This window comes from Leptonychotes weddellii, chromosome 7, assembly GCF_054177405.1.
Source record: "Leptonychotes weddellii isolate Sample4059 chromosome 7, ASM5417740v2, whole genome shotgun sequence".
In the NCBI taxonomy this organism is placed as follows: domain Eukaryota; kingdom Metazoa; phylum Chordata; class Mammalia; order Carnivora; family Phocidae; genus Leptonychotes; species Leptonychotes weddellii.
In genome coordinates, this window is record NC_138375.1 from 23,111,110 (window position 1) to 23,133,108 (window position 21,999).

General features: G+C 47.1%; 1 protein-coding gene across 8 annotated transcripts in view; it reads left to right on the forward strand.

The window, feature by feature from the left end:
• Positions 1–21,999, forward strand: part of PDZD2 (PDZ domain containing 2) — a 340,075-nt gene that overhangs the window by 306,277 nt on the left and 11,799 nt on the right. For 7 of the 8 annotated variants that reach the window (XR_014146865.1, XM_081825945.1, XM_081825947.1 and 4 more), the window contains 8 exons: positions 41–158; positions 1,658–1,790; positions 6,417–6,498; positions 8,031–8,068; positions 8,813–8,969; positions 10,470–11,263; positions 14,850–14,994; positions 17,367–21,378. Coding sequence is in view for 7 of the 8 variants with exons in the window: in XM_081825945.1 (XP_081682071.1) it covers positions 41–158; positions 1,658–1,790; positions 6,417–6,498; positions 8,031–8,068; positions 8,813–8,969; positions 10,470–11,263; positions 14,850–14,994; positions 17,367–21,378 (5,479 nt within the window). In the remaining variant the exon portion in view is untranslated. The remainder of the gene's footprint in view (positions 1–40; positions 159–1,657; positions 1,791–6,416; positions 6,499–8,030; positions 8,069–8,812; positions 8,970–10,469; positions 11,264–14,849; positions 14,995–17,366; positions 21,379–21,999) is intronic. The other variant, XM_081825946.1, reaches the window with a different exon arrangement.

The following is a 21,999-nucleotide window of genomic DNA, read 5'->3' on the forward strand; positions in this document are numbered from 1 at the left end:
TTTTTTTTTTTAATTTTATTTTCTTTGATGCCTCTCACAGAGCCAAGAGTTGGATTAGGCATTGGTGCCTGCTGCCTGGCTCTGGAGAACAGCCCTCCAGGGATCTACATTCACAGCCTGGCCCCAGGCTCAGTGGCCAAGATGGAGAGCAATCTGAGGTTCGTTGTAAACCCGATCGTATAGGCTTCTCGCACGTTCATGAATGAATGAATGAATGTACATGTAAGGTATCCTGCCCTATTACATCCTTGTGTGAGATCCTAAACTTCTGTGTTATTGGCAGTAATGTAGCCAAGGTTACAATTAATAGCATTTCCTAAAAGGGGAAAAGCTAATCTAATTGAAATTGGGTTGAAGTAGAGAACTCTGTATCTTGGCTTGCCTATTTTGATCTATTTGGACTCAGAAGCTCAGTTTCAGAAACTTGACAAAATACAATTCTGTACAGATATCTATGATTACCTAAGTACTTTCTTTCATGTTTATATCATTTATGTAAAATTCATATGTAATGCTAGGAACTGCTCCTAACAGCTCATAATCGCTGGATACCAAAGAGTCCCGAAAGCCTGCCCTTCACCAGGAGGGCTTTATGATTAAGTATAATCTCTTGAGCCTTTCCTGTTGTTTCATTCCTTTTTGAGTGATGTTGTCTAGATGCTTATTGTCTGAAATCACTGTGTGTCTGATTTCTCAATCTAGCTAGTTGATTGGTAGCATGGGTGTTCTGTTTATAAAGAGATGTCTAGGTGTTCTATTCAGAGTAACTGCAATGGGCCTGTGCCCACCTAAACTTCACAAGAAGTACACACATTGCACAAAACACCCTTTGCAAACAGTATCACCTTTCTCCCCTGTAAGCTTCCAAGTCCTTGAGCAGTTGAGGAATTGTCAAAATGATATTCCTTAAGGTTGCCATTTTGGGGCCCTGTCAGTAGATTATTTTATGTTTTTAGTTAATCATCAGAGTGAATTTCCATACAAAAAAAATTTTTTAGCAAATCATCGAAAGTACATTAAAGAAAATATACTTTTAGAACCCCAGGAAAAAAAATCTTTTAATGACATCCCAAGATGATGTTTCTTTCTTGAATGGTTCCATATGTCTGGAGCCTGCCAAATGAACATTTTTCAAACCCCACATAAAGAGTCTTTGTTCTCTCATACCGAGTTCTCTGCCTATAATTTCAAGTCAAAATGGGCATCTTGTCCCCAATTTCTCATTTGTTCAAATTTGAAATGGTTTTACAAACTCTTGGGTAACCTTTGAGCTTCAGGTATTTCTTCCTCAAATTATATTACAATAATCATTTCAAGATGGTAGGAAAATAGAAAATGATGGTGGTCAAGGGGCTATCTTGTGATGATCAAAAGGTAGACAGACCTGAGTTCAACAGTGTGTGACATCAGGGTGACCTCTCTGAGCCTGGGGCCTTATCTAAATAATAGGAATAATAATACCTGTTCAAAGTATTGCTATGTACATTGCTTTGTTTATATGAATGTGTTGCTTTTTTACCCATATGCAAAGACAAAAGAATGTCTTTTGCTTGTTTAAGGTATTCAGAAAAGATTTCATATTATAAACCTCTCCCAGAAGGAGATCTTGTAAAAAGCTAACTGTTACCACAGAGTGTTGGTCATTTGTCCTCCCTAGCCGCGGAGATCAAATCCTGGAAGTGAACTCGGTCAACGTCCGCCATGCTGCTTTAAGCAAGGTCCATACCATCCTGAGCAAATGCCCCCCAGGACCCGTGCGCCTTGTCATCGGCCGGCACCCTAACCCAAAGGTGAAGTATTTCATATTGTTCTGAGTATGGGAAGATGGCGTGGCTGTTTGTCCTGAAGCAGTGAGACACGTGTTCCTATGATGATGTACGCTCTTTGGTGAGACAGTTTACCCAGCTGGGCATGGGAATCATCAGTTTGTGGTCACTCGGTGACCAAGGTAACCGATACACATGGGAAACAAATCACTGATCTGGACGTCTTTGTCTTCATACTCTTAGAAATTTTATTAGAAAATTTTGACATTGTTATTGGTGAACATAAAATGTGGTAGAAGATAAAGAGTGCTCGGTTCTGAGTAAGTCCCAGCTGGTTGTTTGATCTCTGGTGAGATACTTAACCTTTTTTGGGTTTCTGCATCAAGAAAATCTGAGAGCAGTGGACTAAATGGTCCCTCCAGGCCATCCTCGACCTGAGCAGAATACTTCTGTAATTAAGGCTTAAGAGCCCACTAATTTCTTTCAGCATCATTATCACATTGTTGAATTTGCTGATAATCATAGCCCCTGTATCCTTGGCCTTTGCTGATATTTAGTTGTATCTTTTCTATACTTAAGCAGTTGTTTTGAATTTTTTTAGGTTAACCAGAAGCCACTTGAGCAAATTTGATTCTACTGGCGTTGAGCACTACATTTTTGTTGTTTTGAGTACTTGATGTAAAAATCTTTTTAAATTAGCTTGTCTCTAATATTGCAATCAGGTTGTATTTTTACAAAATTTAACCTTTTCCTTCCAGCAACTCAAAATGCTCCTTAAGAACATTAGCCCTTTTTGTGCCTGTCCTATGACCACCTCCTCTGTATCATTTATACTATTATGTCCTAAATGGGCCCAGGCTGCTGTGCTTAATGAACTTGTATGCCATTTTGAGAGTAAGAAGTCTGTGCGGAGGGCGCCTGGGTGGCTCAGTTGGTTAAGCGACTGCCTTCGGCTCAGGTCATGATCCTGGAGTCCCCGGATCGAGTCCCATATCGGGCTCCTTGCTCAGCAGGGGGTCTGCTTCTCCCTCTGACCCTCCCCCCTCTCATGTGCTCTCTCTCTCTCATTCTCTCTCTCAAATAAATAAAATCTTTAAAAAAAAAAAAAAGAAGTCTGTGCGGAGAGACCTCGTGGGTCCTCCCATGTCTGAGATTTCTTTAGTGGGTTAATTTTATGGCATCATTTTTAGTGTCTTAGTGGGGTCTGTGGTACTGGTTCTCCACAGTGCTTGGTTGGTCAACAATTGCCATTGGACTAATTCAAAGTCAACTCCGCTACTGTCTTTTTCCCCAGATTGTTTTCTCTTGTCTACGTGCATTCTCATTTATGTCTTAAATAAAAACTTCTTGAATATCATTCATATAGAACCAAGTCTGCTTTTACCTTTTTCCATTTTTTCTCGTCACTTCCTATTTTTCCTCCTTTCTATTTTGTAATCCTAACACTTTCTCTTACAGCCTCTTCTCCTTTGTCTTCCTGCTGTCCCCCATGGCTCTCTTTGGGTCATTTTTAACAGCATTTTGCCTCATACTCACAGCTAGAGTAGTCTTAGCTCCTTCCTCCAGGGTCCTCCCTTGGATTCCATCACCTTAATGGCCATGCCCTCTTCCCCCTTCCCCCTTCCCTCTTCCAAAGCAGTCCAATAAGCTTGGGCTGACCCAGCACGTCCCTCAGCAACATTATAAAAAAATCAGTTCTCAGTGATTTGTAGTCATTGGCTTCAGGCACGTCTGACTTCAGAATCCATTCCAACATAGCACAGGTCACGATTTGTTTGGAGGTCTGCTTCAACTCAGCCCAAAAGCATCTGCCCAATTTGCCAATACAATCAAACATCAAAATGCCATTTCCGTGCAAAGCATAATAATCCTGATGGACTGGTGGTCTGCGAGCCTATTGAATACCGGTTGATTCATGTGTCTAGCCACAGTAAAATGGTCGTCATGATGGCATTGGAGATACATCCGGCAAAACCAGATTTCAGTATTTGTTTGACTAGATTTCACATTTCTTCCTAGGTAAACATGGTGTTCTTAGTTGTAACATCATACTATATTTTTCTTTTGGTCAAGATTCCACTTTATGTTTAATGTATTTTTATACCGCTCACCCCCCATTTCATGCCAATAGTACATTTTGGTACTGAATGTATGTGCTTCCTTAGTTTTCATGTTGTTCCAATAGAAATACCACAAGGATTTTCTTTTCTTCTGTTTCTCATAATGACTGAAGCAGTGGCTGCCCAACTGGGATATTCAAACCCTCCAGGTCTAGACAAGCTAAGATTTGGACTTGCCAGAAGAAGGTCAGAAGGGTCCATTTTTAACTGGTACTGGGGCTCTCAGCACGAATAGAATTATCCAGGAAATCTTTCACTTGTTCCAAACCCCAACCATTTTTTTCCCACTCAGAAAAACAGTTGCAAATATTGAAAGTCTAATGTCAAGAAAAATTTGCAACCACTAAGGTGATATTTTTCCCTGACTCATTTATACAAAATTACTCTTTGCTTTATGAAGTATGTGTGTGTGTGTATTCACATGTATATGCCTGTGTGCATGTATGTGTATGTGTTTTATTTCCTGTGAGGCCTGCTAGGAAGTATTACAAAAACATGATGTGATCATGATTTATCCGTTAGGTTAAAATGTAATGCTGAATCCTGCATAGCTTTATTTACTTATGAGGACAAATTGCTATGCTTATCCAAATATTATTTATGATAAATGTTATTTTACTACACAAAATTACCATTCTAAGTTTACAGTATTCTTACCTTTAAAAAAGAAATTCTGTGCAAGTTATGTAATTGTCTTTTAAAATATCTCATAATTCAGCGTATGTCAGGCTTTAAAAAATTCTTTTCCATGAATAATGACAGTTATGGATAACAACTGATGGGGGGGAAAAATCCATGAATCTACCATGATTCCAGTAAATATAGAAAGAAAAGAGTTATAAAATGACTATTTTGAAAAGTTCATTGTAAAAATTGATCCAAGTAAAAATCATCAATGATACTAAAACCATTGAGTAAAAATATACTGGGGAGTAGGATACTGATGTTGTCTCAAGCTGTCTCCTCATAGATCACTCATTGATGATCAAAAAAAAAAAAAATTCCAGTGGAGAAATCCGGTGAACTCCATCCTAACCAAGTGGTCAAAGTTATCACCAGCCATGAAACATGAAACACTGACCCTGAGTGCCCCTCTGAAGCATGAGAAGGAAACAGTTTTTGTAGTTTTTCTGCCAAAAAAATGCATAATCTAAATCTTAGCATGAAGAAACTATCACACAAATCCTAATTGGGGGTTTGATTGGCCTGGGTTTCTTCCAAAGTATCAGTATTGTGACCAAGAAAGGCTCAGTAATGTTCTGGATTAAAGGAGTCTAAAAAGACATGACAACTAGACCCTGAATTGAATTCTGGATTGCCAAAAATGAAATTTCTATGAAGCATTACTATGCAAAGGTGTTGGCTGGTGACCATCTACTAAGATCCGCAAGATAAGGAGCTCGCACCAGAATGCAAATCAGTTACCTCGTGATGTACACCACTCAGTTCAGTGGGCACTTTTTCCCCAGGAGGACACTGTTGGTGAAAGAAACTGAGTGTTGATAAGCATTCTGGAGGAAAAACCTATCTCATCGCAAGCTGGCATCAAATTTCCTACTTCTGTCTACAGACACACTTGGAATAGTGTTTCTGAAGGATAGTATTAGGACAGTTGACTAAATTGGAATATGAAATGTAAATTAGACAGTCGTTTGTGTCAATGTTAAATTCCCTAGAATGGTAATAGTACCAGGGTTATTGAAGAGAATGTCCTTGTTTTGAGGAGATACATGCTAAAATATTTCTGGGTGAACGTTCATGATGTCTGCAACTAACTTCCAAATGGTTTAGTAAAAAGTGAAGCAGTGTGTGTGTGTGTGTATGTGTGTGTGTGTGTTGTGTGTGTATTAAGAAAGAGCATGAGTGGGGAGCCTGGATGGCTGTCAGTCAGTTAAGCCTCCGACTCCTGGTTTTGGCCTGGGTCATGATCTCACGGTCATGAGATCGAGCCCTGCATCAGGCTCCGTGCTCAGATTCTCTCTCCCTCCCCCTCTGCTTCTCCCCCTGCTCATGTGCTTTCTCTCTCTCCCTCCCTCTCTCTCTCTCTGTCAAATAAATAAATAAATACATACATACATACATACATAAAATCTTAAAAAAAGAGCATGAGTGTAAATATGGCGGAATGTGTAAAACAACAACAGTGAAGAGTATACTCCTCTTGTGCTGCTCTTACAAGCTTTATGTAGGTTTGCAATTGTTTAAATAAAATCTAGGAAGAAAAGAAATAGAAGTGAGTGTTCTAGAGAGGCAGGTATCAGCCATGTGGTTGGTAACTATAGCACCTGGGCGCGTTAATGACTTCGGGAACCAGCCGAAGGTCTTGTTTTGAACATATTGTTGGAAGTGATCAGCTAACCCGGCTGTCCTTATATGCCCTGAGTTATTGCTTCCAAGGACTGTCATAATCTTTGGTGCTGTGGTGTCCCTCTTTATCTGCACTCAGCCTCTGACTCAGGTCCTAGCTACTTTTATTGGGGAAAAATAAATAAAGAAAACCATCTCATTTGTGCTTTCTGCTGAAAATCAGGTTTCCGAGCAAGAAATGGACGCAGTGATCGCACGCAGCACTTATCAGGAGAGCAAAGAGGCCAGCTCCTCTCCAGGCTTAGGTACTGTAATTGCACGTCTTCGTCCAGCATGAGTAGAGCTTTCCAGGAAGCTCCCCCAGGGGGCTCCCCCAGGGGGCCCATGCTGTGATATTAGAGTCTTTGTCATGACCAGGTTTGGCAGAAGTCATTGTCAAAGAGATCCTGTGCTTGCTCCTAGCTGCTACTTTTGATTTCTGCTGTTATTTAATGTGCTTTATTAAAGTTCTAATCACGCATGCTTCTTACACTATGAGATAATTTACAAAAATGAGTTAACAGCATTTCATGTGTTTATGTACAATTCATCTGAAATGGCCTAGGTAAAAAGTAATACCAAAATATCAGTTGTTTGGTAGACGCAGAGTGTTCTCCGTCCCAAAGGCTGGGGTTTCTTTACGTGAACTAAAGGTTTCCACCCAGTATGGCAGCCTTACTTCAATAATAAGTAGATATTTTTTTAAGTTTCAACTGAAGATGAGTAATAGTAGAAGCTCCCCAAATCATGATTTCCCCCGTCTTAAGTGGGAAAGTTCAGACAGAGAAGGATTGAGATAATAAGAATTTCCTATGAATTTCAAATTGGAAACATTGCATCAAGTTTTAAAAGTAATGTTTCCAGTAGAATGGAAATTCAAAGGGACTCTGCAAACATGTCTCAACTCAAGATATTACTGATGTCAAGACTGATGTCGGGAGAAAAAGAAACTGAGACGTGAGTTACTGGTTGTCGGAGGAAAAGGAAGGCATAGGATTTTTTGGCAGCCATGGAATACCCTGATTATTTGCATCCATAATTAATATATTTAAAGTGGCCCCAGCCATAATGGGCTCTTTATTCGGCCAGCCCGTTCTCCTGACCTGCCTGCAAACTGCCCTCTCATAATCCCGGCGTATGCCCACAATCATTTACGAAAGATTTTATTAAGCTATGAACCTCATGTGCAAGCTCTTTTTGCTCATGGCATATAATTTAAAGTTTCAACGCCAAATCTTTTCATCCTTCTACTAAAAACCAAAATAGGTATTCAACCCTCCCCCGAGTTCCTTCAGGAGTTTGAGTGGCATTTCTTTGTTCATTGATCCTTCAGTCCATTCAACAAATATCACTGAATACTTCCTAGATCCAGGTGCAATGCTGAGCACTGTGGGGTCAGATCAGTGAGGGTCTCAGCCTTATAAATAGTTGAGGAAGGGAGATGAGGGGCATCCACTTATAATTACATTGTACTGTGTGTATGAAAATTGGTGTATGGGTAGTATAAAGTACCTTTAAGATTCAGAAGAAGTTACCTCCAACTGGGATTATCATGGAGGTGGTAACATCCACGTTCGGGCTTGAAGCATGAGCTGAACCTTGGGAGGTGGGATGGAGTAGGGATCGGGTACCCGGGTTGAGTGCATGCATGTCTATACCTACACACGTGGCCCATCAGTGTCAGTCAAGCGAAGAGGGGTTAATATGTTTGGCTCCTCCTTTTGTGGTTAAGAATGTGAACCTATTTGTAAGGATGTATGCTCTGCTGCTTTGACATTATGGTGAATTTTCTCTCCAGCAGGTACCCCCTTGAAGAGTCCCTCTCTTGCAAAAAAGGTGAGTCAAGGCACACTGCTGCCTCATTCAGCTGGCCCATGAACCAGTTCCTGGGGCCCAGAAGTCAAACCTGAGGGCCCAGCCCATATCTTTGTCCGGGAGTCATTTTAGCCACTTTACAGACTACGGCAACAATGCTAATTTGAGAACAAATACAAAAATGTGTGTTTCTTTTATTAAATACTTATCTAAGAAAAGAATAGAGCAACAAAATAAAAGAACTGAGCTTCAGTTTAAAAACAGTTTTCAAACTGCTCCACAATAAAGGGGTCTCCGGTTGGTTTTCGGGGGACCTGTGACTTTAAGGAGACTAGAATGTTTCCCAGCTGGTGATTCCTCAGTCCCAGTGGATCTGAGCACAGGATTCAGACCCCCCTCTTTTCTGTTCCATCACTAGGCTGAACCAGTGGCTTGCAATGTCATTCCATTTTCCTATCTCTTCCCCCAGTGGTTTTCCTGGGATGGTTGATAAATCGCTGCTGTGGCTTTTCTGGTCATTGCTAAACATTTGGCCAAAAAAAAAAAAAATCTCTTAAAAACCTCGTCTGGCAGCAACCATTGCTGTTTTCATCAGTTGTCTAATTTAGCCATCCTAGAGTCAATGGAAGTGGGTGCCTACTCTCACCACTGTTTCCAATGACCGTGGATGAGAACGAAGTGTTCTTGGAAAGCCAGGAGTTACTGTTTCGGATAACTGGCCTCTGGCGCGCCTCCCCCATCAGCCCGCACCGTCTTCTCCAACAGGACGCCCTGATTTCTGAACCCGAAGCCTCCCAGGACTTTGCCCACGGTGTCCCAGGCTCCCTGTCAGACCTCATGGTGGCCGGCTCGGAGGACGAGGACTCCCCAGGCAGCGGCCGCAGCACCTCCGAGGACGGTGGCCTGCCAGCTAGCACCTCTAGTAAACCACGCCTGTTTGCTTTCTTTTTTTGTTTAAGATTTTATTTATTTATTTGACTGATAGAGAGACAGTGAGAGAGGGAACACAAGCAGGGGGAGTGGGAGAGGGAGAAGCAGGCTCCACGCAGAGCAGGGAGCCCGATGCGGGACTCGATCCCGGGACTCCAGGATCACAACCTGAGCCGAAGGCAGACGCTTAACTGACTGAGCCACCCAGGCGCCCCAACAACGCCTGTTTTCTGACTCGGGCCCCGTTGGTTTACATAGCGGGGCGGTATAATGTGAACAGGGACCTGGAAGCCGCGCCTTTGGTCGAGTAGAAGCCATCTTTGTACCCTAAATTCTGAACTTATTTTTGGAAAATGCAGCCCCCCACTGCTGACTGGCCCGTCAGTTCTGGGGTGAAGGGTCTGGGTGCCTGTTCTGTACCCGGGCTGTTGGAGGTGACTAACCCGGACAGCATTTAGATGCGGTTTACCGAGCATCATCTTGAAATTTATGGCATGCAATCAGGGTGGCAAGCTAACAGCCTTCTGTTTTAGGGGATTCCTAGCGAAATTCCTTCCTTCACCAGGCCCTAACTGACTTCTTTTTAGAAGGCAGCTGAGTGAAAGATTCAGAACTCGTAAGAGACCAATGTTATCAGACAGTTGTTTTCAAATCTCCTTGATCACGCTCTCACTATAGTATGAGAGAATGAGCTGACGCGAACCATACTGATTCCTCGGGCTTCGGCTGCTGTGGTCTGCTTTTTTTCCCCTTTGTTCTTTTACTTCTAATGTCTGCCCAAGAACATCCCTGTCTTAGGACAGGCAGACCTGACCACTCCGGCTCTCATTTGGAACCGCGGACAAGCATACTCTTGTCTCCGACAGCAGCATTTCTGTCACATGGTGGAAGCCCATGTACTTTTCCATGCGTTCAGCAAGCTGTGAAGGGTCTGCTGAGCAGCACGGGCCTTCCCTCCTCCCTGCTTGGAACTCGCGTCGATAATCATCTCAGGCTTCCCTGTACCATGTTCTAGGAGCTTCTATGCCCCCCGCCCCCATCTCTGCAAATGAAGGAAGGGCCTCATGTGATAAGAAGGTGCCAGCATGCGGGGCTGGTTCCTCTCCGGGCACCGTCCCAAAGAGGACTTCCCAGCAACAGCATGTAGTGTGAACCCCAGCAGTGGTGGCAGGCATCCTGGGCGTTGAATTAAACATTTCTGTCTCTAGGCAGCATATGTGCTTAAGCTAAACAATCCAGAGGTTGAAGTAAAAAAAAAAAAAAATTTAAGCAAACAAAAAGGGAGACCAGTAGGAAAAGGAGAGCGAGAAGCCACTGTCCACTGGGTGCAAATCCCAAGAAGCCATATCACTAAAGCCCGGTGGTCAGCGGCCAGAGGATGAATGGCTGGCAGTTGTGGGGATGCTCCTGTGTAATTGGGGGGGGGGGTGCAAAACCAGGCCGGCTGGGAAACCCCATTTCATTTGGCCGTCTCTTTCCCCATCCCCACCAGCTCACAAGGAGCCAGGAAAACCCAGGGCCAACAGCCTCGTGACGCTAGGAAGCCAGCGGGCCTCTGGGCTCCTCCACAAGCAGGTGACGGTTGCCAGACAAGCCAGTCTCCCTGGGAGCCCGCAGCTCCTCCGGACCCCACTCCTCCGCCAGAGGAGGGTGGGGTGCTACAACACAGACGATGCCACCGACGAGGGAGAGTTTGACGGGGAAGGGGACTGCATTTCCCTCCCGGGGACCCTCCCCGGTCCCAGCAGGCCTCTGGCGGAGGACGACTCGAGGCACGTCCTGATGACCTCTTCCAAGGTCATGGGTATCAACAGCCGGGGGGCACAGCCCCAGAAAACCATGGTCAGCAAGGCCTCAGTGCCTCTCCTCGGCAGCTCACGGGACTCAGAGGAGAGTGTCCCAGAAGGTGTGGGGGACACTCCTCCCCATGCAGCCAACCTGCTCGCCTCTGCAGTAGCCCCCAAGGGTGGCCCTGGCTGCTCGGGGAGGAAGGAACTATCAGGATCGAGGAGTTCACCCAAACTGGAATACAAAGCCGACATGGGCAGCCAGAGTCTGGGCAACACAGATACCCCCAGGTCCGCCCAGCAGAAGAATGACAGCCTGGGGTCCAGGCACAAACCAGTGGCCAGGGTCAGCCCACACCACAGAAGGCCCGAGGCTGATGCCAGGCCCAGCAACTCAGCAGCAGTACACCTGACCGATGGAGTCGACGACCCATGTGTCCAGGCCACTTCCGTCAAAGAGACCAGGACTGGTGTTCATCCAGGGGGAACTGTGGAGAAGGTAACTGATTTCCTCTTCGTAACTTGGGACCTGAGTCACTACTGTGTGAGTGAGTATGGAGTGTGTGAGGAAGCGGGGGGTAACCTGCCAGAAGGGGGGCACGGTTGGAGGCTTCTGTTTCAGCAGTCGTTCACTGCCATCCACGGGCTGCTCGGGAGCCTGTCTGTGTGTCAGCAGGCGGGTGGGGGACTGTGCCCAGGGATCGGGTCATCGATCATCCTGCCGGAAGATGAAATCGCTCTTTTACCCGGACACGGGGCCATGGTGGATGAGCGAAGGGCGGCGGGAGGCTGGTGAAGAGCACTGGGTCTGCTCCACTCACGAGCTGGGTGACCATTGAGGCAAGTTATCGACCCCAATCATCTCTCAGAGCTGGGCTGACCATCAAACACAGCTTAACAGTGATTCCCTCCAGCTCATGAGGTTCTGAGCGACCCTCATTTTTTCAGACTTTCTACAGTCATTATGTGTAATCAAAGCTACTCATACCCTTGTTGTGAGAATCACGTGAAATAACGGGCATGCTAGAAACTGGTCACACACTGGGGTGCCTGGCTGGCTCAGTCAGTGGAGCATGTGACTCTCAATCTCGGGGTTGTAAGTTCGAGCCCCATGCTGGGTGTAGAGATTACTTAAAAATAAAATCTTAAAGATTTTTTTTTTTTAATTTATTTATTTGACAGAGAGAGACACAGCGAGAGAGGGAACACAAGCAGGGGGTGTGGGAGAGGGAGAAGCAGGCCTCCCGCCCATCAGGGAGCCCGATGCGGGGCTCGATCCCAGGACCCTGGGATCATGACCTGAGCCGAAGGCAGACGCTTAACGACTGAGCTACCCAGGCGCCCCTTAAAAATAAAATCTTAAAGGAAAAAAAAAAAAATTTATAACACACCACTTTAGATGCAAGTCAATATTATTTATGTTATAACTTGGTTACACATACACTAGAACGACCCAGAATTGTCAAATTGCTCGTTTTGAATCAGTATACCCCCACTTAAGCAAGGAGAGAGTACGAGAAACTAATGTTGTTTACGATCTCAACATAACTAGTTTCTCTCTGAGGTGATTTTAAGGCCATATTTATAAAGATGCATGTTCAAGTAGTTTATACACACATACGTGTAAACAGACCCAGAAAACATGAAGTCATAAAAACTATATTAGGCAGAAGGGATTTTTGTTAACTGTATAGAAAAAGATACATGCATCTTTTTCATTCTCCTAAAAAATGGGGGCGCCTGGGTGGCTCAGATGGTTAAGCGTCTGCCTTCGGCTCAGGTCATGATCTCAGGGTCCTGGGATCGAGTCCCGCATCGGGTTTCCTGCTCAGTGCAGAGCCTGCTTCTCCCTCTCCCTCTGCCACTCCCTCTGCTTGTGCTCTTCTGTCTATCTCTCTGTCAAATAAATAAATAAAATCTTTAAAAAAAATAAAAAATGTTCTTACTTCCAACTAGCATATGTGGGTTTTTTTTTTTAAGATTTTTGTTTATTTATTTGAGAGAGAGAGAGAGAGAGAGAGAGAGGGAGAGCACAAGTGGGAGCAGGGGGGCAGAGGCAGAAGCAGACTCCCTACTGAGCAGGGAGCCCAGCACAGGGCTCAATCCCAGAACCCTGGGACCATGACCTGAGCTAAAGGCAGAGGTTAACCAACTGAGCTACCCAGGGCCCCCTAGCATATGTGTTTTAACATGCAATGTTCAGCTAATAGGTTAACCCCTTCTTTCAAAAAGTATCCTCAGCCAGTGCTGGATAACTATATAAACCAGGGGTGTTATTCATAATAATATATTCATATCTATATAGAGCTTTTGTTATTGTAAATGAGTATTCCCAGTAGGAATTTTGAGAAGCATTTAAAACTTTTGCACAAAAGTTTAACTCTTCTCATAAAAAATTTAGTTCAAAAATAACCATTTCATTTATATATGAGAAAGAAAATAAAATGCATTGCCATTAAGTATTTACGCTCAAATATTGGAATCTTAAAAAGAGAAAACCTTTGGTAAGTGGGTTGTCTTCTACTGTTCTTATTTAATACTTTTTAAATTGAGATGAACATCACATAACATAAAATTAAACATTTTAAAATACAGTTCAGCTCTCTCCTCTGCTGCCACCTTTGGGCCACTTTATGACTCCTTAACTCAGAGAGTGAATTTCAAATAAATCTGATTTAACTTCCTAGCGAGTTTCTTTTTTTACAGTAGGTTTTAGATAGAAGAAAGGAAGATAAAGTAATTGACACTTGGCTAAAGTGAAATTTTGGAGTATTAAATGTCAATTTCATTTATCCAGATAAGTCCTAGCCCTAAGTACCAAGCTGAGGGCTGATCTTCCAGTCTTGGGTATCACTATGCAGTATAAAGACAATAACACCTTCCGTCGATATAGCCTTTTGTGGGCTGCATGTGATTTTTATAATGGCTCATTTAATCATGTTTTATTTAAAACTCTATGAGGGGTGCCTGGGTGGATCAGTGGGTTAAGTGTCCACCTCTTGATTTCGGCTTGGGTCATGATCTCAGGGTCATGGGATCAAACCCCGTGTCAGGCTCCATGCTGAGCATGGCACTTAGGATTCTCGCTCGCTCGCCCAAAAAAAGTTAAAAAAATTAAACTCTGTGAGTTAGACAGGGCAAATCTTATCCCCATTTTGTTCCCAGTTTTTCTACTGTGGTAAAATACACTTAACAAAAGTGTACAGTTCAGTGGTGTATGTTCATAATGTGCAACCATCACGGCCATCTCCAGAAAACTCTGTATCATTATACAATAACTCTCCCTTCCCCCTCCCACCAGCCCCCAGAAACCGCCAGTCTGCTTTCTGTCTCTCTGATGTTGGCGACTCTCAGTTCCTCATCTAAATGGAATCAGACAGTATTTGTCTTTCTGTGACTGGCTTATTTCACTGCCCATAATGTCACTGTCCATAATGCCCTGTTGTAGCATGTGTCAGAATTTCCTTCCTTTTTAAGGCTGAGTAATATTCCATTGTACGTCAATCCCACATTTTGCTTATCCATTCTTCTGTCAACGGACACTTGAACTGCTTCCACATCTTAGCTATTGCGAACAGCGCTGCTACCCACATAGGAGTACACATATCGCTTAGAGAACCTGCTTTAATTCTTCTGGGATATATCCAGAAGTGTGAAATCTGGATCGTATGGTATTTCCGTTTTTATTTTTTTGAGGCAACTCCATACCGTTTTCCATAGTGGCTGCACCATTTCCCATTTCCGCCAGCAATGCACACCGTTCCAATTTCTCTATATCCTCGCCAACACCCGTTATTTCTGTTTTGAATCATAGCCACCCTTGCAGGTGTGACGTGACATCTCTGCGTGATTCTGATTTGCCTTTCCCTGATCACCCTCATTTCAAAGTTGAGAAAACCGAGGCTTAGGAAGAGTAACAAGACCATGCAATTTCTAGCAGGCCTTACACCCTGAATCTGGATCTTGTGGCTCCTAGTCGAGGGCTCTCTGAAATTTCCCAAAGCAGTGCTTTTCCGTGTGTGATGTCTTAGGGTGCAGAAAACCTGAAAGCTGTCGACAGTGACTTGTGGTTGTCATTGGGCTAGGAGCCTCTGGGGAAGCAGACCATCAGCGATGGGCGTGTCCCTGCCACCTGGGGGCCTGCCGGTGCCCCGCCCCACCCAGATGCTGGCCGCGGCACCGAGAACCTGCTCGAAGCTGCACCAGAGCAGGGGCAACAACCCGGGACAGGTAAGATTATTTCATTGCTTGTTAAGCTTTAAGATGGGAGGGCAGAAGTTACCCTAATAAAAATGCTACATGTGGAGAACTTTGTGGGGAAAAACACCTCTTACACAGATTAATGATATTTACAAGCTGCCTGCATTTAACAACTTCACTGGATCGTTGTGCCTAAACTCATAGCTTTATTTCCACATCAGAGTATGTCCATTTTCAGCCGCTTGACACTCTACCTATTTTGTGATGGGTACCTTAATGAATGAGACATGAGATGACACAGAGAAGTTCCTGCCCTTCAGAATTTCAACACTCGGCTCTCATGAAATCAAATGCACTGAGAAACATTTTGTACCTCCTGCATCCGCAGAAGATAATGTTTGCGCAGCCTGCTGAGGTCAACAAGATGCTCTTGGCCTGCATGACCGGTGCTGGCCCCTGGCAGGCCCTCCTAAGCACTGACATGTCCGTCTCAGCCCCTCTGTGCCCCACTCTAGCTAGGAAACTGCACCCGTGTCTTCCATGTCCTTCTGCACCTGCAACATCGTCTGCAAAGGCTGCTGGGCCCTCCTCCCCATCATGTGCCATAATTGAGTCAACATCCTTCCCATTATGGGACATTTGTGTGTGTTTGGGGGGGAGGGGTACAAGGGAAGGATCATTTTGAAAGGTGACATCAAGGACTGCCTCTATGTCATTTAATCTCCCTCAAAAACGCTTTTCAGTTACACACTTTGCAATAAAGTCAAATTGCTAACAAAAATTTAGGGTTTGTTCAGCAAGTGAATCCGAAGCTAAAGAATAACCTTCAAATCCCCTCCTTTTGTGTCGTCATGACTTTTCCCCATAGTTGGTACCAGCAGAAGCAGAAGGGAATTCAAAAGGTTGAGCAGAGAAGGACAGGAGCCCACAGATTCAAATCTTGGCAGGTCCCCCGCCTTCCACGGGGGCCCGGGGAAGTTACGCACAGTCTCCACAGGGGTCTGGATGTGGCCAGGTGCTCTCTACACAGAGGTCATGCAGTCAGGGTTTAGAGAATGGGGTGGGCTGCGGGGCCGACTTCCCAGGTGACCTCTGGCTATACACTGTGACCCTGGATCCATTGCTAAGCCACGCTGTGCCTCAGTTCCCTACTGTTCCAAAGCAGATGGTGACAGGACCTACCTCATGGTGTTGGGAGGAAAATTAAGCGCATGAAAAACTCTTAGCACAGTGCTAAGTCCTGATAATTAGTCCTTAATTGTTGACATAGGAACTTCAGGAGGGGAAAGGCATATGCAGTTAAGATGGTTTGCGTGGGAGATGTGGAAGGAGTATAGCATTTGGGGAGACAGTCTTCTCAAAGCAGGTGCTTTCATTGTGACTGTTTCACTGTAACCCCTGGTTCCTAAGAAAACAGCAAATCTAATGTTCTCTTTTATACCAGTTTCCCCTGATTATCAGATGCCATGTGCCAAGGGCAGACAGATTAGCCCAAGAATGTGCAGGGCCTTATAGGGAGGCACCTCCAGGACAGTGGCTCTCCGGACCCACCTCGTGGAATGACTGTTTCCTGCTGTCCTTGGCATCAACACCTTTCCCTGCACCCCTCCGATCACATGCTCTTTCTTCCCTGCTTTCATTCCATTTTTTTTTTTTCATCTTCCTCCTCATCACTGTGTGGTCAACTCTCCCCTCAGGACCCCCGTCAGGTCCCCACCCCTTCTGTCCACACTTCCCAGGTCATGTGGCCCTCCAGTTCTCCCAGTCCTCTGAACACGCTCAAGACACAGCTCAGACACGGTGCAAGCCTGCACCCTTCTGCAACTCCTGTGTGTCTTCCCAAATTAGCCTCCTCTCTCCTCTCCTGCATGAGCAGTAAGTCCCCAAAGGTCAGCACCTGTTTTATACTTTACTGCACAGCTCACAATCCCACACCGTGAGGCCAAACCCACAATGAGAGCTAAACTGGAGACCCGAGACCTCCGCAGAATGAGCGCAAGGCTAAGGGATGAAACAGAACGACAGCCTGGCTCCTGTAGCTTTTGAAGCCATCAGAGCGGACGGTGTAAAGAGACTCAGGTGAAGGATTTCTGGTGTCCCCATCCTTAAAAATAACCAAGAGAGAAAAGGGCAGAAACAAAGGTCTATTCTTCCAGCCAGTCTGAGTTATTTCAGAGCATCTAGAGCAGGGTGGTATTTGTTAGATGTGAGTGCTCTGTAATTTCAGAGGCAAAAAGAGAACGACAAGAAGGCTACATTTAGGTTGTGGCAGGTCCTTCTGGAAAAAAAAAAATTGAGATTAAGTTTTCCTTTTTTTTTTTTTAATTAAGGGTTTTTCTATTTTCTCATTTTCCCCTCTCTCTCCCCTATCACCCCACCTTTCATTTATATTCTCAACCCAGGACTGGATGGCCCCCCAGACCTCATCCCTACTCCTGGGCAGAAGGGGGCAGCTCACCCTGACCCCAGCGAGACATCAGTGGACACACAGCAAGCCAGGCGGCCTGAGGACCCCGGAGAGCCAGTGTCACCCAGGGTTCCGGAGTCTGAGGACAGATGTCAAGTCAGACTCGCCCCAGAGCACAGCTCACCCCCCGGGAAGATGACAGCGGCTCAGCATGACTTCGGCAACACTCCAGCAGCCCCAGAAGCCAACTCGCCCAGGAAGGCAGCTCCCCACAGGGGAGGACCCGAGGCAGACGGAGCGTCTCCAGCTAGTACCGTCCTGTCCCGAGACCTCACGTCCCAGGAGGAGAGACAGAGAGTTCCCGGTAACCACAGCAAGACTCTGCAAACAGGAGTCCTCGTTCCTGAAAACTCCCAGGGCTCTGCTCTGCTCAAGGCAACAGACTCTGGGTCTGAGAGGGCCCCGCAGGCCAGCCCTACCCTGCCGTCCCCTGCTGACAAGGCTGACGGGGTGTGTGGCAGTGTCTTGGGCCACTGCTGCCCCAGAGAAAGTGGGGGCAGCCCCGTGACTGACATCGACAGACTCATCAAGGAGCTGGATGCTTCAGAACCAGGACTTCAGTCTCCTCAGAAAGGGGACCGGCTGAGTCAAGAGGGACATTCTCAGGGCCAGCCTCCAGCAGGAACTGGAAGCGGAAGTTCCCACGCTGCTGAGCCAGTCATGGGGAACCAGACCCCCACCCCGAGGAGGGCCTGGGCAGCTGCTGGCCAGCCCCCTCACCCACAGTGGGCCTCCCAGCCTTCGGTTTTGGATTCCATTAATCCTGACAAACATTTTACTGTGAACAAAAACTTTTTGAGCAACTACTCTAGAAATTTCAGCAATTTTCACGAAGACAGCATGTCCCTGTCGGGCCTAGGTGACAGCACAGAGCCATCTCTCTCATCCATGTATGGTGATGCGGAGGACTCGTCTTCTGACCCTGAATCACTCACCGAAGCCCCACGAGCTTCCACTGGGGACAACTGGTCACCTCCTTGTTCTCAGGGGTCTTCTCACAAGGAAGACACTACGGAGTCTGAGGAGGAGCAAATCGAGATTTGTTCTAAAGATGGCTCCCCCAATCCCCCCTCAACCACTGCTCAGGCACCTGTCCAGGCTGCAACCTGCCCTGTGTTGGCCAAAGTTCTGCCATTAAAGCACAGTGCTCTGAGTCAAGTGGGAAATCCATGTGAGAGAGCGTCCTTTGTGCCAAGCACCTCATGCCCTTCAATTCCAAACTCTTCCCAGCCATTTTCTCTCCCGGATATAAGCTCTCGGGAGCATGAACTTCATGCAGACAGAAGGATATTACAGAACCCCAGGCCCCCCTGTGAAGAAGAAACCATGGAAGCCGCCAGCACCAGCTCAGCCGTGGAGAACGGTCAGCCTCCTAAAGGCGCCAGGCATTTTCACAACCTCCCGGTCACTCTCAGCAATCTGAACATGGTAAATGGTTTAGAACATGACCTGCTGGGTGACAAAACCCCAAATAAAAAACAAGAGACAAATGTCAATGAAGCTGAAAATCGGTCTGCCTTCAGTGTGAATGTCCCTAAGAATGGAGAATCCGTTTTGACGAATCTGCACATCTCCAAAAGTCAAGACATGGATGACGTGCTCCAGAAACCAAAAATGATCTCCAGGAGGCCCATCATGGCCTGGTTTAAAGAAATAAATAAAAATAACCATGGTATGCATGCACAGGGCAAAACTGAAAGGGAGCAGCCCGTGGTGCCCGCCAGAAGCCCTGACTCCAAAAGTCAGGGGTCAAGTTCCAGCCACAAAAAGGGGGTTGCTGGGCTTCAGAGCCCCCCTCAGCCAAAAGTGAGTCTGGAAAATAAAGACCCACCTAAAAAAGGTTCAGTGGAAACACTTTTAAATAACTGTCAGAAACCCAAATCCGGTCCTAAGCTGAAGAGACTGAGCATCAAAAGCAAAAGCAAAGTCACTTCGGAGGCCCCTGCTGCTCCTATGGCCAAGGCTGGTGGGATGGACCCCAGGAAACCCCTCATTTCACCCCAGACCTCCCACAGAATGCTCCCTAAGGGCGCGGCCCCCCGGTTCCACACAGCTGAGCACGAGGAGCCGGACAAGAAGGCCCCAGGCCCCCCCATGCCCCCCCAGTGCGTGCTGGAGAGCCGGCCGCCAAAGCCCCCCACGTCCGAGGCGAGCATCACAGCCTTCGTTTCACCCCACGCCTCCCCCAAGACTCTTCCGGAGCAAGGTGCGGGCCATCGATCCCAGGCGGCTTTCCACGCAGAGCCCGACAGAGCCCAGGCAGCCGCCGCCGCCTCTCCCCGCGGTGGACCAGAGAGCAGGGCGCCCCCTGCGGCCTCAGGGGGCAGCGCGTCCAGGGCCACAAACGGGCAGGAGGTGCCCCCTCCCGGGTCCAGCCAGCCGGATCCAGCGCCAGAGGCCGCCCAACCAGGGGTGACTGGTGACAAAGGAAGCGAAGTAATTGCTGGCGATCCCCTAGAAAGAACCAACCAGCTGAAAATAATTGAAATTTCTCGTGAAAGAATGCCAAAGGATGCCTGCGGTGACAAGCCGGCCGAGAGTGGCAGACTAGGAGGGTTCTGGGCCCAGAGCAACTGTCAGGAGAAGACTGAAATCAGACCCTGTCACCCGTCACTGGAGCCGTCCCCAAATCCTCCGTCGTCGCTCCCATCTCGTGCCTCCCAGGTGGGGCAGGAAACCCAGCGATCTTCCAGGATGGCAAAACTGGCCTCTTCCTCCTCCTCCCCACAACTGCCTGCTAAAAAGGCAGATTCCTCCCAGGGGAAGGCGAGCCAGGCGTCAGGCTCCCTAGGGATGCCCAGGAATGGCACAGCAGGGGGCCCAGCGCTAGATGACCATCCGTACTTCACGCCAAGACCAGCCACCAGGACCTACTCCATGCCCGCCCAGTTTTCAAGCCACTTTGGCCGGGAGGGCCATGCCCTGCACAGCCCAGGTCGCTCTCATCGGGACAGCCAGATCCCTGCAACGAGTGGGGGCCTCCTTGAGGCCAAGGCCTCCAGAGGCAGTGTCCTTGGCCTGGCTAACGGACAGGGTGTGTATAGCGTAAAGCCCCTTCTGGAGACATCGAGGAACCTTCCGACCACAGACGAAGGGGATGTCCTTTTGGTGCAAGAAAGGAGCTGCCTAGTCACAGACAAAATCAAAGTCAGCAGAAGACATTACTACCCTGAGCAGAACTATGAATCTACCTCATTTTTCTCTGTGAAGCAGAGGATCAAGTCTTTCGAGAACCTGGCCAATTCTGACCGGCTGGTGGCCAAGTCTGGGGCGTCCCCCTTTTTGTCAGTAAGCTCCAAGCCTCCCATTGGGAGACGGTCGTCTGGCAGCATTGTCTCCGGGAGCCTCAGCCACCCTGCTGACCCCACAGCGAGGTCACTGAGACGCAGCCTGAGCTCCTGCAGCGAAAGCCAAAGTGAAGCCAGCACGCTCCCCCCGCAAATGACCAAGTCCCCGTCCAGCACGACGCTGACGGTCTCCCGGCAGAACCCGGCGGGAGCCGGTAGCAAGGGCCCTGACTCGGCCCCAAAGAAACCACTTGGTCCTTCTGGAAGTCCCACCCCAGCTGCGGCTCCAACCTCTCCCAGCAAGAGGAACAAGTCCTCGGTGCGCCACAGCCAGCCCTCGCCCTTACCCCGCTCCAAGCTCCAGGAGCTGCGAGCCTTGAGCATGCCCGACCTTGACAAGCTCTGCAGTGAGGATTTCGCAGCAGGGCCCGCCGCCGTGCTCTTCAAAACGGAGCTGGAAATCGTCCCCAGGAGGTCGCTTGGCTCTCCCGCTGCAGGCCTCAGTGGGTCCACTGCCCTTTCATGCCCCATGAAGCGGGGGGACTGGGCCTGTCCAGGAGGAAGCAGCCCTAAAGCCAGTGAGCCTGGGGCACCCAGTTCAGCCCATGATGTGGGTGAAACCCCCCAGGATCTGCCTTCTGGAAAAGGCTGGTCGGTTAAGTAAGTATCTTCCTCTCCCCTTTTATTCAAATAAACTTTTTTTTTTTAATTATGAGCTAGCTTTAGATTTATAGAAAAGTTGCAGAGATAATGCAGAGCGCTCCCGTGAAGAACCCCTCACCCAGCCCCTCCCGAGTTGGCAAAAGAAATTAACACTGGAAGAACACAATGAACTAAACTACAGACTTCACTCAGATTTCACGGAACAAATTTCACTAACATCCTTTTTCTCTTCCAGGATAACCACATTACATTTAGCCCCCTTTGTTTTTAATATCATTGCTAGAAACCCACAGTGCCTGCAGAGAAGGTGTTTGCCAGAATGTTGCTCAGGAGAGAAGCCTTAAGGGACCTGGCACTTAAGCACGAGCACCCACCGCCAGAGAGATGAGAGAGGACAGGGCAGGCTGCACCTCGGGGGAGAACCTGGGCCTTTGAAGGTGACCAGAGTTTAGCAGAAAATTTCTAACATTTTTTTTTTAGATGTCAGAAATTTTCTTTTAAGCTCCAGGACTGGTTCCCTGACATCCGGGAGGGATCCCAGAAGCCACAGTCCTTCCCAGCGCTGTTGGCAGCCAGTGAAATTCCTGTTAGAGCTCACAGGATTCTCCGTCGTTTGAA